Raw genomic sequence first — 11,981 nt, forward strand, 5'->3', positions numbered from 1 at the left:
ATTTTTTTTGATATGTTGTAGAACTGATTTTTCCAAGACAGAAAAAAGTTGTTTGACGAAAAACTGGGGAACGGTGAACGAGCTACAGATTTTTGAATATTTAAAAACTGGGGGGAAAAGGGGGCTTAACCTCCCATTTTTACACCTTTTTCCCCCAGTTTTTAAATATTCAAAAATCTGTATCTCATTCACCGTTGCTCAGTTTTTCGTCAAAAAACTTTTTTCTGTCTTAGAAAAATCAGTTCTACAACATATCAAAAATTGTTTTCCTCCGGAGCCTGGCTTTAAGTTGTTGTCTTTCATTTTGCTTGTGATTAAAAAAAAATATCCTTTGTTATGTTAGTTTGAATGCACCGCAATTGTGGTTGTGTATTTTTTAAAAGTGCATATATCCAAATAAATAACTATTATTATACAACGTCACAACTGTTTACGTCATACCTTGACCCATCTTTGACTGCAGTTGACTGGCACGTGTATATAATCTTGAAAACGAATCAATTGGGCGGTTGCCACGTTAAAATTGATTTGGTGTTATTTAGATCTTACCTGTTTCACCACATGCCCTAATAATAATATGTTGTGTAAGTACACTTCAACACATTTTGTAGATAGAACACTGAGGCTGATATTGCTTACAAAATAAGAACAAATTGAGGCTGAGGTAAAAATGTAAAATGAGGTTTTTATCTTTGTTAATTGAAAGTCCAACAATGTGACTATGTAATACCATAATACCCTCTATAATACAGTATAGTATAGGCCTATACTGCTGTACAATAATAATTTTCTATGTTTTCAAACGTATGTTAAAATAGGATAGGTGACAAAATACTGAAACATTTTGAGTCTGAAGTCGGTTTAAAAAACAGAAGACTGAGTAGAGCTGGGCAAAATGTTACTGGTTCATACGGATTTAGAGGTGGAGGTAAGTGGTGAAATAGGCCTACACACTAAAATTTATGAAGGTGCTGGAGGTTTAAGGTGGATTAACCCCTTACACCCATACCAGTGGCTCTTTCCTGAGACTCTCACTCAGTTCGCATATTCACCCCTAGATGTGTATAAGAGACAGGACGCATATTCCCCCCCCCCCCCCACTTGATCTACCCCTGCTGGTTCTTTTTAAAAGAATAGACTCACAACGGGAGCGTGTAACCTCTATCTGCCTTACTGTATTATGCTTGCTAATAAAGTATCCACTGTGTTATCAGGAAATGAGTAGTGTTGTATTTTTTTTTATTACTTTTGTACAGTACTATTTTTTTTCTCTATAGAGTACACTAAGGTACTTAAGATGACACATGACCCATCATGCTCCTCCGCCGTATTCAGGCCCGTAGTCAGGGGGGGTTTTTATGGTTCGGGCGAACCCCCCTTTTCTAGCGAACCCCCCTGTTTTCTAGCGAACCCCCTCGAATTTTTCAATGAGCCTGCATTACAAGCCTACATTCTGTCTCTTATACACATAGAATATCTCAGCTTCAGAAGTTCGGAGATTTAAATTAGAACGCAATTCCAGCAAACCATGAATTTACGATGGCACACATAAGGATGGCAAACATCGATAAAAACCCGGCTGCCGTCTAAACTTTCACTGGCCTTTGGCTGAATGTTTGTAAGAAATGTACCAACCGGTAACGAAACCGGTCGCCGTCTACCTAGAGTAAATGGTGCCACCAAACGAAGCTAAAGTTTTGCGACTTATCCACCAAATGCAGATAAAGTTTTGCGACTTAATCACCTAAATGTGGAGTGTGTGGTTAGTAAATTCCATAGCCATACTGTCCATAGCGCACACTAAACTATGTGCTGATGGAGCATTTTGGGGAAATGGACTCTCCTTTTTTTCATCCCAAACAAAATATTATTTATAAATCAACATAGTCCATCTCAGTCATCATAGCCAGTCACAAAATTAGGCTAGGAATTTTGTTTTCAACAGCAGACACACTACAGAACGGAGTGCGTCAAAACGAGTGTTTGTTAATGTTTAGTGATAAAGAATCATGAAACGTTGTAGAATAACTGACTTTTTGGTCCGCTGTTGCAAAGAAGAAAACCACAGATGTCCTGGTGGGTTATTGATTTTAAAATCAATTAGCCTAACCTAGATGTTGACTAGCTAGGTTCGCTCCTCGTTCATTTAGATACAGAATTATACCCCGACGACAACAAACTAGTGTAGGCCTAAGTACAGTAGAACGTACTACAGGTAGGCCTAGGCTTTTGTTGTAAAAGTTGAAGTGCATGTACAGGATGCGCCATAGGCCTATATCTAAAAAAATAAATTTTGTTAATTATTGGTTGGCCTGGGATGGACCTAGGCAGGCAGGCCAGCTTTGCCGTCGGAAATCCTGGGATTCGACGATGACGTACCCGTGCACGTTTACAAACGCCATTGATTAGAATGAAAATAGACCCGCTGAATTTCGTTCGTTTTAAAAAAATTTTTTTTTTTTTATGAAAGATAGAATTTATCGAACATTTATCTACATAAAAACAAGAATAATATTGTAGAAATTGTATTTCTAAAGATGCATATAAGTCATATTTCATTTTGTAGACAATAAAATATTCAGTAAGATATACTAAAAACGATTATTAATTATGAAATGTGCATCTCAGCTATTATTAATCAGTAGGCTATGTATTATGTTATAAAGTCTTAAAATAATAATTTCGAATTATGCTATATTTTGGGCTCTGACTTAATTTAACGATGGCCCTCTCAGTAGTAATGGCAGTATTTGTGCTTTTTTTAGCCATGTAGTAAAATAGTACTATTATTATGAGAGTCAAGAAGAAGTAGTAGAAGAAGAATAAGAAGAAGAGGGGGAAAAAGAATACCTTTTTTTTTGTTTTATAATAATAAACGTGTTGAGTATATTGATATTGATTATGCGATGAGCTTTTTTTTTTATATCTTTCGGTGTGATTTAAACATGCCAATTCTCAGAAAATATTTGTCTAAATTTATTATATTACCACCTTTTCATTACATAGATCTTTTTCAAAACATAGGCCAAACTGCTTTTATAACATTATTATAGACCCATTAAACACAAAAACTGCTCTGGCTTTTTATATGTATTTTTTTTACATATTATTAGTAGACTCTAATATCGATTTAATAAGCCTTTGAAACCCCTGAATTGTCAAAATTTTCGGTTGCTTCACCCCCATGACCACTTTTGGAACCTATTAATTGAAGCTCGACCACGCCCACTTTGCTTTCGTTGGGGAAATCTGGCCCCTCGTGGGGGCACCGCCCCTCCCCCGGTCGGGGACCTCGCCCCCCCCCGGGGCAAATCCTGGTGCCACCTCTGGCCGCACGCCCAGAGAACCCCCCTTGAAATGACCTGGCTACGGGCCTGGTATTTACACTTTCCGCCATCTTTAACTGCCAGATCATTAAACATAGGCTAGTGTCTTTTCCCCCGAGGGGGCAATAGTAGTGTTTACATAGTGTGTAGTCAAGCGTGTAATTTATTTAGTAGTCTGATTGGCGCGGGATACAGTATTCATCGATCGATAATTAATGCTCCAGCCTCCTTCGTGTTTTTTTTTTTTTTTTTTCGTATTTCTTGTTTTAGTACTAGAAGTTGTTTCTGATATAGTTTGCGTTGAACAGTGTGTGATGGAATTATGTAATAACCATATTGGAACGTGTAACTATGATACATTATCTATTATTTAAATAAAGTGTACACTGTATGATGTTCACATGCACATCGAGTTCGTTCACATGGTTAAGTTGCACATGCGTGAAAAGTAACTACTTACTTCTACGTCTGCGCACTTTGATTCATTGGTAATTTTTCTTGAATGAGTGCCAAATTAGGCGGGAACGATCCCACTGCATTGTACGCTAGGTAGTTTACGTTTAGTCTATCATCATTGATCAACACATTTTTGAGTAAACTGTAGAGCCAACTGACAATTTTCAGAAATAAATCTCGAGGATTTTTAAAGCGATCTTACAGTATATTTCTGATATAGGCCTAGGTAGCCTTTCCCCCACACAGCACGTCGACTGGTGTTCGATCAGTCAACAACAAGGTGAAACGTGGTGTTGTTGCCGTGGCGAGTGGATATTTTTTTTATGATGTTCGTGGTAGGTATTCTCAGGGAGTTGTGGGATGTCTTGCTTGCTTGTCTTACACTTTAAAGTACTTGGCTTGTTTATTGTCAATGATTGGTAGTCCTAACAGAAGAAAGCCTAGTCTAGACTAGCCATGACTTAACAATATCGTTATAGTACGTTAGGCCTGGCTACGTGCTATAAAGAAGCTCTAGGTAGCCTACAGTAGGTCTGAAATCAGAGAAGCATATGTATGTGAGAGCTTTTACTAAGCAGATTTCCATGGAAGTTTGGAAGTGCAAAAAAAAAAGAGTGTATTGACAGATTGATCATAGAAAAAGAAAATAGTTGATTGATTGATTTAACTGATTGATAGAATTTAATTATTCAATATAAAAACAGAAATTAGGCCTACTTAAGAAAATGAATACATTAGAAACACATTTCCTTGCCTTGGCACATGTACTGGCATATTTTTGATGCAAACTAGGTCATATTCACTGTTCACAGATTTTCACGCAACACACTCGCACATACCACCACTTCGGTCCTTGTGGTTGGAGGTTCAAATTTTATTATGTAATTTATACCGTGATCTATAAAAAATAAAACCATGATGGTAGGCCTAAAGCACCGGTAGGCGATTTATTAATTACCAAAACACAGAGTAGTTGCTGACTGAATGCTTAGTCCTCCTAGTGTAGGACCAGACACGGTTTGACAGCACTAGGCCAATACACCCGAAACCCCGGCTACTCTTAACGTGTAAAATTCACGGCCTTTCCGAGGCCTGTTACATTTACAGGTAAATTTTAGGTACGTCCTGGCACTACGGGGACAGAACTATGTGTACATCCCCGGCTCAGACCCGGCTAGTTCCCCGCCCGTGTCCAGGGGGGGGGGGCGGGACGGGACTACAGTACAATTGAAAAGTGCATAAATCCGACCAACTACGTTACTTTGAATATCATTCTTCGACATGTATGTTATGTTATAAGAACTGTCAAAAGTTATACAGTAATAACACAACTTGTAACTGTATTTGGGTTAGGTCATTAATATCAAGGTTCTACCAGTACAGGAAATATGAGCCATCATCGCCTACTTTCAAGCAGCTTAATATAGGTGTTACTCTACAGTAGTACAAAAGCACTCAAATAATGTTTCATATGATTAAATTAAATATATCTAGAAATTATTCAATATTTATATATTATGTAATATTTTTGGACAATTGGATGATGAAATACTGTATCAAAAGAAAACAAACATATTTGTATGCATTGCTTTTAACAATATTATCTATCAATTTCCTGAATGATTTAACAGTTTATTATCACCTGTTTGTACATTAAAGTCAAGGTGATTTGAGATTCTGTTTGCCTAAGAAATTTGCAATTGGTATCACCTATTGATTTTAAAAAGCTAGAACAATGGGCCCTATTGTCTTTTAAATAAATAAATAATGAATTACAATAGGCGAAACAAAAATGTAGGCCTTTTAAAGCATTTTATTCTATATAAATGTTTATGTGGTACTTTTGGTTAAATACAATACTGAATACTGAAAAACATACTACCTGTATTTATGATTCAATAAATGCATATAAAGCATAAACTAATTATTAGACACATTCTTTGTATCTTAGAAAATCATTGTATAACATATCAAAAAAGTGTTTTTCCTCTTGAATCTAGCTTTTATATTCCAAGGAATTGTCAGAAAACTGAATAATATTTGAATACATACAGTACATGCAGACCTTGAGAAAAAAATGTTTCAATATATCTATGATAACTTATAAGTGGAAGTAGGATTCAGGCAAAAGTAAATTCATTCAAACAGAAATGGGTATCTTATCGAAAGCTATTTTTATATTCAATTTTCTGTACAGGTGGCATTAAACCTGTCATTTCCCACTCAGAATATTTCAGCATTTATGTCTATTGGTCAAATTAGAAATAATTTTATAGGAAACTAAAAAGACGCAGCACACTAAATATCTCAAAACATCAAAATAATCAAGAAATCTACAGTGCTGTTAAACTCTGAACAACTACTGTAATGCAATCGCATGGAGAACATAAAACAGCATTTTATGATTTACCTGATTTACAAACATTTTTGATTTGGCAAAATCTATAGGAAATTATGTGGATTTTTTTTATATCTATTTAAGCATAATATACTGTACTGTATAGCAGAATGAGCTGGAATTTTAAAACTAGTTATTATGTTCATCTAATTTTTTTATTGAATAGGATTAATATTGATAAAGTAAAAATCGATGATTGTCGTTAATTTATTAAAACTCTTCATCACAATAATCGACATCCTATATTCAATGTAGTGGATTAGCAGTTTTGTATCTACCAGTGGCCACGTCTGTATATTGGGAAATCCCAAACATTTCCAAATTTATCCTGTTGTAATTTTTATGCAAAACAATGTTTATATTTATACTCATTGAAATAACCACTACATGAATAGTTAACACTATCTTTTTGGTTTTTTTTTAGTTATATACTGTATTGACAATTAAATATACTATAGGATAACTAAATGTTAAGTTTTTGTGTTCTACTGCTTGTTTTTAATCAAAATATTAGATTCTTACTGTTTGAAAAAACTGATGGCCTGTGGAAATGATACAGTAAGTCGTAATGACCTCTTTGTAGGTCCTTTGCTCAGTAACAAAGCAGTGATACATGGTACTGTGACATACCAACATAGTACTCTAATAGGGAAGGGAGGCAAAAATATATGTCTGTTGTTCAAAGGTAACATTCTTGACAAGATATTAGGGAAAATAAACAAACAAGATACTGTAGTTGATAAGCATGACATTGCGATTTTGAATGGTAATATTTGTTTAGGTACTGTTGATCTAGATGGAACTGGTAATTGTCATTCATGATTTTGCATCTATTTACACTTCTTGTCTAATCTAAGCACCTTTGAACCAAGTTATTTAGATTTTACCTTTAATACAGTAGCTACTCAATGTTCCTACCATAACCTAGAATGTTTTTTTTATTAATCATTCATTTATTTTATTTTTTTTTTGCTATGTAGGCAATGCAATTTCATCAATAATGTTGGGAAAGCCAACTATCATGAACTTCGTAAGTGGTAACAAATTGATACCAACTTCAGGGCCAGCCATGCATTCTAGGGAGGAACGTGGAATTTCATACAGCAGTGACTCATCCGTTAGCCCGCCGAATATCGACATAGATAGTATTAAATTGCTGAAGTCTCGTAATCTTGAAGAGGCTGACAAGAAAGAAATGGAAAAATGGGCCATGCTGGCTGGACAGGCCTCATTCAGACTGGAATCTTTTATCTTTAACGAAGTTCTTCCTAAAGAAATTTGTCGTCCGCATGTCTTTCCAAGAACTATTAATGATATGGAGTTGCATATTGAACGTTGTATACGTCTAGAGGAGAATGAAACTACCTTGAATAATGCAAGAGCCAAATGGAAGCAATTGCGTTTACAATTAGGATGGAAGAACCATCATAGGAACGTGTTACTGATCATTAAAAGGATTTATCTAAACGTTCCAAATCCGCTCGAGATTGTTAGGGAGCTTGAAACTTTTGACACAAGGAGTTACGCGCAGACACGTAAAGCGTTCAGGACAGTTTTGCCAAGCACGCTGTGGAAAGAAGGGGATGACATTGTAAACATGATGATGAAATTACATCTGCTCCATGATGAAATAAAACCTAATGATATGCTATAACAATGCTTGTGATTGCCTGAGTAAACAATTTGTTTTATTAATATATTATTTTAGGCCATGTGAAAAAAAAAATTTTTGATCGTCCCCTGCCATACTTTAGGGAAATTTTCCTTGTAAACTTTTTTTTGGTGAGGGGATGGGGATAAATTTTCAGAAATCCTATTAACACTTTAAATCCATTTTGATACAGGTGTAGGTTCAGGAAGTTGTAATTGCACTACCGTATATGATGAAGTCACAATGACAGATTGTTTGCAATGACAATTAGAATGCCAATCAGATATGTTTCATCATTAACTGATCGCACAGAATGGAAATAGGTTTGTGGGCTGATGGAGTGTTTGCCTGCCATTGTGAACATGTACCCATGTCTGTTGTCCTGTAACACTATTTTTTAAGTTCCTTAACTCAAAATTGTTTCTCATTTGGAAACAGGACGATCAACAATTTTTTTGGTGGCCTTAATACTATTTTGAATGAAATTACAATATGCAAGTACAGCATGAGTTAGAGTGATATATGCAAAGTATGGAATAAAGTCCAGAGAGTTCGGTACTCTTGACTAAATATTCCTTGGAATGTGTGGAACGTTATTAAGTTAAACCTCAGCAGAAACATCTCTAGATCATTTACTATGTATTGTGTGTATGGAAGCATATTAAAGTATTAATCTTTTGCAATAATATATATATGAATGATATAAAATTAATTTTATATGATTTATAAACAAAGTATCATGAAATGAAGGAGGTTTTTTGTTTTTTCTGTCCAGGCGGTGAATATTTATTGACTTAATAAGCTGGCATTTGTAAGGCTAGACTTTGTAATCAGGAAGTTTGACGAATTTGAACAGTTGTTTATTGGCCAGTTGGTTACTTCAAACTGCTTGTCAGTTTCTGTTAACCTTTTAGCATATATATCATTACTGTTATACATTTTAGGCAGGCTGTGTGTCTTTGGAACTGTACAGTATATACCGTAATTAGAGAGAAAGAAATATTTAAAAAATATGTTTTTGAAGTATTTTGGAATACAGTAAGATGCTTATGGAAAAAAATTGAGCCTAATTCATGAAAAATGTATTCATAAACACTATACAAAATTATGGAATTATAGCTATTTTTTTTATAAGGTAAAAGAAATACAGTAGTATAATTAAATTATGCATATAGGCTTTCATATTGTAATTAATTTCTTATACACTTTTGTATATTTAGAGATATGATTTGTGTCAGAAGGAAGGTTTGATAAAATTAATTTCAAGAGTTATCATGAATTTTTCTAAAAGAAATGTTTTGTGCAATTTTTTTGTGTGTAAACCAAAGTTTTTTTGTTGTTTTTTTTTTTCTTTTTTTTTTACAATTAATTTTTCAAGTTTGGAATTCAGCTACTTCTGGGAGATCTGGTTTAATGAATGAAATTATTTAACATAGTACAATATTCCCAGCCAGCAGCATTCAGGGAGGCAGTTGATAATACAAGAGCAGAAACATGCAAATACAGTGTACAGTATAGAATTTTGCTCATTTGCTCCCCTTCCCCCATAAATCATAATGCACTTGTCTCTGGCCATAAAGTATTTACTAGTGTCTAGTCTGTTGTCTACCTGTAGCATCACTGTCTAAACTCCACAAATAGAATGCTTGGTGGTGTATTTGTGGTGCAATGGTTTTCAGGATCTGGTCTTGTGTGCGGCATTGTGTTTTTTTTTAACAATCAAAATATTGACATTATTCACAAGTACTTCCTGTAAACACAGATGGGGAAAAACAGACCTCAAAAATGTCTATGAATAGTAAATAAACATTCTCAATTCAAGCCATATTATTATATATATATATATAGGACATCTGAATGTTTTTTTCTGGAGTGCAGCTATGCATGGGTATATAATAACCAAGTTTGTGTATTGACAGTAGGCTTGTAATAATTAATTAACTATTTTTAAAGGAATGTGTTATTTGTTAATACGTTGCCAAGATATGGTGCAGGATTGTTTGTACAGTAAAATTATGTTAGCATTGTAGCATAATGCAACCATTGTATTATGCAATGCTGTCAGGTATGATGTCGCAGTCTTGTCTGCAAAATTATAACAATGCCTATAAAATGCATTGCCCGAGACAGTTCAGAAACAGTTTTGTTTTTTAAACATTTAACAATTTGGCTATACTCTATATGGAAACCAATTTAGGTCTTGAACATAAAACTATAAATTGTATATTATAAAAATAGTAATGTAGATCAAATGGCTGTCATAAACACTAATTACGGTATATAATACCATGTGATTTTTATTGCACAGGTTGTATTTATCAAGCACAAAACAAAATTCAAGATTAAAAAAAAAAAAACAAAGCTGAAGGTACTGTACATGTTTAAAAACATTCACAATTCGTATACAGTGAAATCTCTACAAAAGCCTACTACTGTACTGTATGTGTTAATGCACTAATCGTGTGTTGTGGTATTTTATGGTCTTTAGCCCAATTTATATACAGCACTTGGAAATGGTGCTGTTTTTACATAAAACTGTATGGGACAAACTGAAGAAAGTGATACTCGAAGCCATCGATATATTCAAATTACCGTATTCGTTCAAATGAATAAAGTTCAAAATATAAAATCAAGTATGGTTATCACCTATCATTTTCAGTAGAGTTTACCCCATACTGTCGTATGTTGTGAATCCTGTGGTGCTGTTTTGATGTTCTGTAAATTGTGCTGATACTATTGTCAGTTTGTTGTTTTTGGTTTTTTTTTTTTTTCTTTTTGCCGTTCAGAGGGTTTGATGTGCTACGGACCTTAATGGACATTTAAATAAAGGAAATAAATTCATTTTAACATCTAGCTTTGAGTTGTGTTTATTTAATGTGATCCAAATGTGGTGAGGTGAAGGAAGATCAAGTACATTAGGCATGTAATGGAGAGAAAAGAAATAATACTGTAATAATATTAAATGAACTAAATAATGCAGTATAGAACACATTCTATACTACTGTGTATAACCATTTTAGAGAGCAAGTACAGTTGGCATATAATTGAGAGAAGAGAAATAACGCTGTAATAATATTAAATGAAGTAAAAAGTGCAGTGTAGAACACATTGTATGCTTATATACTGTGTATAACCATTTTGGATGACTGAGGATTGTAGTACATGATTATTTTTACTACTCTTACAATACAGTATATTACTACAGCCAAATTACAGCAGTGATACAACCCTTGATTATGCCTACTGAACTCTGATGACTCAAGTTACTGCATGATTGCTTTTATACTGTACCTTTAAATTGATTATTCTGTAGAGGGGGAGCGGCACCAGCGGTGTTTGGGGTAAGCAACCCCCGTCAACATGCTTGGACACTGTTCCAGTAATAATTTGCCACGATAACAATAACAACTTGCCTATCCAAATAATGTTATTTTGGTTGCGGCTGCCAATAATATGGTCTAAAAGCACAATTTGGGGCATACTACCAATAACGACTCTTCCCCACCGGTGGTGCCAGGATTTGGCCGACACTGGGGGGGGGGGGGATGGGACAATGCCCCGACAAGGTGGCAGATTTCATGGGTATGGTCGAGTGTCGCTTAAAATGTTTAGATAGTAGTCCAGGGGGGCGCGAAGCCCTAGAACATTTTTACAATTCAGGGGTTTCAAATCATTTAATCGATTTTAGAGGACTAATATGTAGAAAATACATATAATTTTTTTTCTCCCCAACGAATTGTGTTTTTCCCCCGATTGGGGGGTGCAGGTTTTCAACAGGGGCTTGCGCTATCCCTGCTCTCCCAATGAAATGAACCTGGCTGGCCTACCTGGGATTTTTATTCTGGGACCCTGGTCGAGGCTCTAGTTGGCCCTTGGTTCAGACCCTCATGTCGTACCCCTTGTTAGCAAATTTCTGGAGCAACCACTGGTGGATTCCAGAATCCATATTCAGTATTATGTAATTTATTCATTTTTTGGGGGGATTTTCTTGTGCGAGGAGGGTAGCTCGCTTTATCAGAGATGGGTTGCTCGAAAAAAATGGATAGGGCGAACCATACCCCCCCCCCCACGCCGGATACGGGCCTGATTTCTCATGAAGTGGTAATGAAACGATAATCATCTGATTAACTGCTGATCTGAGAATGTCACG

General features: G+C 35.1%; 1 protein-coding gene across 3 annotated transcripts; it reads left to right on the plus strand.

The window, feature by feature from the left end:
- Positions 1-3,525: 3,525 nt before the first annotated feature.
- Positions 3,526-10,684, plus strand: LOC117108063. 3 transcript variants are annotated; one of them, XM_033249926.1, is made up of 2 exons: positions 3,526-3,671; positions 7,161-10,684. In XM_033249926.1, exons 1-2 carry the CDS (start codon positions 3,542-3,544, stop codon positions 7,832-7,834), a joined length of 804 nt encoding a protein of 267 aa, XP_033105817.1. In that variant the 5' UTR covers positions 3,526-3,541; the 3' UTR covers positions 7,835-10,684. The 3 variants fall into 3 exon arrangements, 2 of the variants coding, with proteins under 2 accessions (XP_033105817.1, XP_033105825.1); XM_033249934.1 differs by having other exon boundaries at positions 3,626-3,650; XR_004445320.1 differs by lacking the exon at positions 3,526-3,671 and adding an exon at positions 3,682-4,117 and having other exon boundaries at positions 7,161-7,298.
- The last annotated feature ends 1,297 nt before the right edge of the window (positions 10,685-11,981 follow it).

This window comes from Anneissia japonica, unplaced genomic scaffold (genome assembly GCF_011630105.1).
Source record: "Anneissia japonica isolate Jap-2015-1 unplaced genomic scaffold, ASM1163010v1 scaffold288091_len1417266_cov198, whole genome shotgun sequence".
In the NCBI taxonomy this organism is placed as follows: Eukaryota; Metazoa; Echinodermata; class Crinoidea; order Comatulida; family Comatulidae; genus Anneissia; species Anneissia japonica.